General features: G+C 27.2%; 2 protein-coding genes across 2 annotated transcripts; one reads left to right on the plus strand and one right to left on the minus strand.

Annotated features, from left to right (window-relative positions):
* Window positions 1-9: 9 nt before the first annotated feature.
* On the plus strand, window positions 10-171 carry M406DRAFT_243427 (uncharacterized protein; the record flags this gene model as incomplete). Its single annotated transcript, XM_040916214.1, has 1 exon — window positions 10-171. A coding segment is annotated over one exon (162 nt), but the record flags the coding sequence as incomplete, so codon positions are not given.
* Window positions 172-467: 296 nt separating this feature from the next.
* On the minus strand, window positions 468-4996 carry M406DRAFT_270266 (uncharacterized protein; the record flags this gene model as incomplete). The annotated part of the gene is made up of 2 exons (XM_040918068.1): window positions 468-581; window positions 4907-4996. Coding segments are annotated over 2 exons (204 nt in total), but the record flags the coding sequence as incomplete, so codon positions are not given.
* Window positions 4997-8013: the final 3017 nt, after the last annotated feature.

The raw sequence follows: 8013 nt of genomic DNA on the forward strand, positions 1-8013 counted from the left end.
GCTATCTAGCATCAAGAGCTGAAGGATAAGTTGCAGGCTGCTAAGGAAAAGGTTCTTCGGTTGCATAAGCAGAAAAGGATGTGGTTTGAAAAGATGATGCGCGCTGTCCGCTGCAGCATTAACAATGTGGAAGAGCTGGATTGCATCGAGGCGGAGGAGGCTGAAGAGGAATGTTGCTGCGCTGTTATCGCTGTGCAGGAGGCTGTGCTTAAGGAGTTAGCTGTAGCTGCTGAAGATTCTTTCTTCGAGGGTTTTAACTGAAATTCTGTGAATGTAGGGAATGCAGTAGTAGACTGATCGAGTTTCCTAAAGAGTAAGATTTCTGAAGTTTCTGGGTTTCGATTCGGAGTGGAGCAATCGTTCTAGATGCTGGTTTCCTTCCTTTTCCAATACTCAGCTACTCTTTCCTGAGCGTTTTTAATGTTCTTTTGTAGCTTTTATGAATTTTCGCTTGCTGAGTAATCTTTTCATTTGATAAGATATTTTCTTGTGCTGTTTGTATTTCTATGCTTAAGGATTTTTTCTATCTTATACTCTAGTTCGTTATTTTTCACTTCTGCTATATTATCTGCTAATATTTCCTATATTGCTAGTTCTAGCAGTAAGATATGGAAAACCGGATATATTTTTATTCTATAAGATAATGCTAACTTATAATTAACTGAGGAAATCTATTGCAAGATTTTGAATAGTTCTAACTTCTTATAATTAAGTTTATTGCTAGATCTGATTATTTTGATGTTTTTTCGAAGTAGATAGATCTTATTTCCCTTCTGTAGAGTTAGTTCTTCAATTCTTTTTAAATTTGCATATTATATTATTCGTTTCTGAACAAATTATAGTTCTAATCAGAATTTCTTCTGAATTCTCTTAATCTTCTTAATTCTTTTATCTATAGCTTCTGCATCTGCTTTTAGCAGTACTTTATAATAAGCTATTAGATTATATTTGTAAAGTATAAAGAATAATAATTTCTTTATTATACTTATATCTGCGCTATTATAAGCAAACTGTATAAGAAGTAATAGATTAATCTAATTATTCTATTTCTAGTTAATATAGTATTAAAAGTATTATTTAATAACTTAATTTATTCTTTCCATTTATTCATCTGTTTGCAGATGGAATATTATAAATATTCTATAGTATATTCCAAGCTATTTTATAAGCGAAGTTCAAAACTTTAAGTTGAACTTTCTATCTCTATTAGAGATTACTTCTTCTAGCATGCTATGATTAGCAATAATCATTCTGAGAAATGTATATGCAAGTTTCTTTGCTGTATTGCTTTTCTTATAGAGAAGAAAGTAAGCATATTTGCTCAGTTTGCAAACTATTACTAGAATGCTATTATATTATATCTTAGTTAAGAGTTTTTATAAAAGAGATAGCTTAATAATAAAGTTTAGATTAATGAATTGCTAAATAGTTATAAGTATTGATAAGAAGTATAGTAGTTTATAAAGCTTGTATTTTTCTGCTTTATTCTTTTTATAGCTGTTGTATTGTTATAGAATATTCTTAATCTTTTTTCTAAAGCTTAATAGATTCTAATATCTTTTAATGTATTTATAGATTACTCTAATTCTCTGATGCTTATATACTAGTATATTATATATATTCTTAATATAATTATTTTATTTGTCTGAAGTTATTAATTCTAAATTCTTTTTCAAAGATTTAATTCTAAAAATAGCATTTAGCTTTCTATATATATTAATAAGATTTTCCAATTTATCTTGAGCAAAGATGTTCTATATATCTGAGGAATCTATGCTTTAATAGTTCGATCTTCTGCTAAAAGCATCTGCTTATTTATTCTCTAAGCTTTTGCAGTATATAATCTTGAAGTTAAATTGTAAGAGGAATTCTGCTCATTTAACTTGTTGCTTATTCAAAACTTTAATTATTATGAATATAGTTAGATTCTTGTAATCCGAATGAACTATAATTGAGTACTGTATGCTGATAAGATAGTATTGCTACTTTTCGAAGACTTTTATTATTGCTATAAGCTTCTAATCAGAGATTCCATAGTTGATTTCTAAGCTATTTAACTTTCTTGAGAAGTTGCTTATAATTCTTAAGCACTCTTAATTGTCTTGCTAATTAAGTTATTCTCTGAGTATATATTCTGATGCATCAGTTTCAATTTCAAAGAGTTTATAGAAGTTTGCTTTATACAGAATTAGCTCTGAGATAATATACTTGATAATCTTATTGAAAGCTTCTTATGCTTTGGAAGTTTATTCAAAGAGTTGATTCTTTTTAGTAAGATTTATAAGAAGATGTATAATCTAGCTGTAATTCTTAATGAACTGCTTATAGAAGTTAATATATTCGAGAAAAGATTTAATATTTCTGATATTCCTGGGAATTAGCTAATTTTTAATAGCTTTTATCTTATCTTTCTGTAGCTTAATGTATTCTGGTTTGATTATAAATCCAAGATAATTAACTTTTTGTATATAAAAATAGCTCTTTGTAAGCTTTATAAGAAGTTTTGCATCTTGGAATGTTTACAATACTGTTTTTATATACTTTTTGTATTCTTCTAGTATTTAAGAGTAAATAAGAATATTATTAAAATATATAATAATGAATTAGTTCAGATGCTTGTATAGAATATGATTAATTATTTCCTGGAATAAAGCTGAAGCATTCGTTAAACTGAAAAGTATAATCAAGTATTTATAGTATTTGTAGTATATTCTGAAAGCAGTTTTCCATTTCTTTTCTTTCTTTACTCTAATCAGATTATAAGCTTCTTTCAGATTTAGAATTATAAACTACTATACTTCTTGCAATCTATCTTATAGCTTCTTAATGAGTAGTAATAAATATTAGTTCTTAATTATAATATTATTAAATTGCTTATAATTAATATATAGCTTGAGCTTGCTATTCTTCTTTAGTATAAATAGAATAAGATATTCTGCTAGTAATTGCAATAATTATATATATTTCTTTTTAAGATTTTTATTAAGATATTCCTTAAGTGCTTCTAGCTGTATTTTGTTTAGTTTATAGATAGAAAAGAACTTAAGCTATTTTTCTTCTTATAATAGGATTTCGTGATTGTATGAGCTGTATTCTGATAATCCTGTATTCAGTTCTTTTTAAAATAATTTCTTGAACTTGTGATATTTTTATAGTATGCTTGCAAGTATTGGTTCTAGTTTATATGCTGTTTCTGCTATCTGAAGGAATAGTAGGTATTGTTGAGCATGCTTCTTCTCTGTTAGCGTTTTCGAGGGCTTTAAGCGTTCGCTCTGAGCTGAACCGATCGCTCGAGAGCCTGATTTCGAAGCTTTTCCTTGTTGCTTCGGAGCGGACCGATCTGCTGAGAGCTTCGCTTCCGTTGTTTTGTTAACCTGTTGGCGCTCTAGCACTATTTGAGTTTGCTTATTACTAGATTCTTCTCCTTAAACTGCTAGCTCTGCTGGTTTGAAGATAGATTTGAAGTTGTCTAAAGCTTCTTTTCCTGAATATTCTTTAATAACTAGCTTCGATTCTGCATTATTGTAATGAGCACTGCAGCAATCCGAAGATTCCTAAGTATACAAAGGGTTTATACTAACAAGAGCGGTATTAAAGTGTTAAGTTCTTGAATACAGAACTATACAAGTTCTAATAAGCAATGCAAGTATTCACTGCCTTTGGGGCTACTCAGTATATAAGATCGAATACTTAGATTAATAACTGAAAAGCTATATACTAAATCCATTTAATAGTAATGAATATATTCTTATATATTTAGCTCTTCAGTTCTAACTAATCTGATTATATTATAATTTCTTATAATTATTTTTCCGAATATATTAACTATATCTATAGCTAATATAGTTGCGCTAGCAATTCTAATTCGGATTATATAATTCTGATTAATATCCAATATTGGATTGTAATATCTGATTTCTTAATTAATAAAGCTTATTCTATAATCTGTATATTGAATAAATTATAACATTATTTCTCTTCTATTAGTTATTATTCTTAACAATCTTTTATAAGTATTCTAGCAAGTTCTTCATATATATAATCTTGTTTTCCTGATTGAAATATTAAACAGAATCAACAAATCCTATATTTGCAAATCTTCTTCTGTTCCAAAGAGTATTTAAGATCAAGATCTCTTGATTTCCTGCTTCTTGGAAAATTTTATTAAGATGCTTATCTGTTTCTATTGCAAGGATTATAGCTTTGGATTCTGCAAGATATTTTCCGGAAATTCTTCTTATTGTATTAAATGCATTTGATTGAGCTGCTTTAAGTGCAATATTATAAGCTCTTTCTTCAAGAAGCTTTGCAATATTGCTACTTAATATTGAAAGTTGGAGAATGAGATTGAGAAGAGAAAGACTAAGCTTCTCTGTTTATGCTAATAAAAGCGGATATAGTTTGAGAAGATGAAATGTGCTTTATATTGTAGTATTATTTATATAAAGGAATTGGATTGTATGAAAGCTGAGGAGATTAAGGCTGAGAAGGTGCATATTGCTGTTGAAGTGCAGGCTGTAGTAGCAGAGGAATCTGCTGTTATAGCTAGAGATTCTTCTTTTAAAAGTTTCGATTGGAATTCTGTGAATTTGAAAGGTTCTGTAGTAGATTAGTTGAGCTTTCTGGAGAGTGAGATTCTTGAAGCTTCTAAGTTTTAGTTTGGAATGAAGTGATTATCTTAGATACTAGTTTTCTTTCTTTTCTAATACTTAGCTATTCTTTCTTAAGCATTCTTAATATTCTTCTGTGATTTCTATGAATTTTCGCTTGCTGAATAATCTTTCTACTTGATAAGATATTCTCTTGTATTATTTGTATCTTTATACTTAAGAATTTTTTCTATCTTGTATTTTGATTTATTATTTTCTACTTCTACTATATTATTTATAAATATTTTCTATATTACTAATTCTAGCAGTAAGATATGAAAAACTGAGTATATTCTTATTTTATAAGATAATACTAACTTATAATTAACTAGAGAAATCTGTTGCAAGATTTTGAATAGTTTTAACTTCTTGTAATCAAGTTTGTTACTAAATCTGATTATTTTAATATTTTTTCGAAATAGATAAATCTTATTTCCTTTCTATAGAATTAGTTTCTTAATTCTTTTAGAGTTTGTATATTATATTATTCATTCTTGAATAAATTATAATTCTAATTGGAGTTCTTTCTAAACTTTTCTGATCTTCTTAACTCTTTTATCTGCAGCTTCTATATCTGCTTCTAGCAATACTTTGTAGTAAGCTGTTGAATTGTATTTATAGAATATGAAGAATAATGATTTCTTTATTATACTTATATTTATATTATTATAAGCGAACTATATAAGGAATAATAAATTAATTCAGTTATTCTATTTCTAATTAATATAGTATTGAAAATATTATTTAATAATTTGATTCATTCTTTCTATTTATTCATCTATTTGCAGATGAAATGCTATAGATATTCTGTAGTATATTCCAAGCTATTTTATAAGTAAAATTCAAAACTTTAAGTTAAACTTTCTATTTCTATTAGAGATTACTTTTTCTAATATGCTATAATTAGCAATAATTATTCTGAGGAATGTATATGCAAGTTCTTCTGCTATACTGCTTTTCTTATAAAAGAGAAAATAAGCATACTTGCTTAATCTGCAAACTACTACTAGAATGCTATTATATTATATCTTAGTTAAGAATTCTTATAAAAGAAATAGCTTAATAATAAAGTTTAGACTAATGAATTGCTAAACAGTTATAAGTATTAGTAAGAAATATAGTAATCTATAAGATTTATATCTTTCTGCTTTATTCTTCTTACAGCTATTGCATTATTATAGAATGTTCTTAATTCTTTTTCTAAAGTCTGATAGATTTCAGTATATTTTAATGCATTTATAAATTGCTCTAATTTCCTAATATTCATATGCTAATATACTATATATATTCTTAATATAATTGTTTTATTCATCTGAGATTATTAATACTGGATTCTTTTCCAAGGATTTAATTCTGAAAGCAGCATTCAGTTCTCTGTATGCATTGATGTTATGACTCATCCAATATGCAGATCACAGGATAAGCCCTACTAACCAAGGAACCAGATATTACAATCTAACATTGGATATCAATCAGAATTATATAACCCGGATTAGAATTGCTAGCGCAACTATATTAGCTATAAACATAGTCAACATATTCGGAGAAATAACTATAAGAAATCATAATATAATCAGATTAGTTAAAACTGAAGAACTGAATATATAAGAATACGCTTATTACTATTAAATGAATCCAGTATATAGCTCTTCAGTTATCAATCTAAGTATTCAGTTTCATATACTGAGTAGCTCCAAAAGCAGTAAATACTTGCATTGCTTATTAGAACTTGTATAGTTCTGTATTCAAGAATTTAATACTTTAATACTGCTTTTGTTAATATAAATCTCTTTATATACTTAGAAATTTTTGGATTACTGCAATGCTTATTATATTTTGATAATTCTTGTTCAAGAATGATTTAGTATTATTCTCTTAAGCAATACGGAATATAATAGCTTCTTTAGGAATCTCTTTGTTCTTATGCGCTTCTATTCAGAAAGAACTGATTAATCAGGTATATTAGCTCATTCAGCATATTCAGAATCTGTACGAATAATAGCAAGCTTAGAGCATTATTATTGCTAACTAATAAGCTTAGCTAGCTTAATAAGCTTAGCAAGCGCAGTCTATTTCTGCAATTATCAATAGCGCTGGAAAAGCATATAAGATGAATAAGCTCGCTATATATAATAGCAATCAAAAGATGCTACATGGATTCTTTATCTACTGCAGAGCATATTTCCTGTACTACAAGACTTAGTTCACTAAGGAATCTGAGAAAGTTATTCTTGCAGAAACTCGTTTCGAAAAGAATATTCTCATCTAATATAAGCTTTCTCTATATAATTACTTAGAGCATTAGAACAATTCCGGTACATATATTCAGAGTACTAAGGATATATTCAATTCTTTTGAAAGCTTTAAGAAAGCTTTTAAGAAAATCTTTAATAATTTCAATAAGAAATATATTACAGCTTAGCAGCTTATAAATCTCAAGCAGACTAAGTTAGCTTTTGCTTATATAATTAGATTTAAGCAATTCTTAGTACAACTTTTATAGAAAGATAAGAATCTTATAAAGCATTATTATAAGGGATTTAAGAATAATATTAAAAATAAAATCTTTAAGCAGAATTGATTAGAGAACTTTGCAATATTTTCTAATCAAGCTATCTGCATTAATAACTATTTATATAAATAATAAATAAAGAAGTTTAAGAAGGAAAGAAGCTAGATTTGAAGATTTTCAGCTAATATAAGTAAGAAATTCCAAAATAAGAATAGCAGTTGATATAGCAGTATAGCTTAAAGCAGTACTATACATGCTAATTTCATAGAACTCGATATTGCTAATAAGCAATATAGCAAAAAGAATAGCATTACTTGCTATAATTGCAACAAATAAGAATATATTACATGCAACTATTATTAACTCTGAAAGAACAAATAGCAATTAGTTTAGAAAGAATATTAAATAAATATTGCTTAATAATAGAAATCCAATCAACTAAGCAAAAACACTCCCTTGAAGCAAGTATTGGATTCTATTGATTATGGAAGTCTCAGCTGAACATTCTGCTACAATAACAACTGCTTAACATACTTCTTAAGTAAGAAAAATTCAGAATAGTTTCCTCAGAAATCTAAGCGCTGCAAATAAATAGCAATAGCAGAATGAGAATGTATATCTAGCATTCTTATAAGTAGCAATTCGGATTGCTCTAATATTGTAGAATAGAGTATTCAGGTATTAAAAGAAGAGCTTAGCAATAATACTCTTTATTATTTCTCATTATCTATGCTAAGTACTATAATTAGAGATATGAATAAGGAATAGTATCCTCTTAATTATTAATATGAGTATCTAAATAATACTGAAAACGCTTCTTAAGCAATAGAAAGATCAAGCTAGAATGAGCAA

This window comes from Cryphonectria parasitica (genome assembly GCF_011745365.1).
Source record: "Cryphonectria parasitica EP155 unplaced genomic scaffold M406scaffold_13, whole genome shotgun sequence".
Lineage (NCBI taxonomy): Eukaryota > Fungi > Ascomycota > Sordariomycetes > Diaporthales > Cryphonectriaceae > Cryphonectria > Cryphonectria parasitica.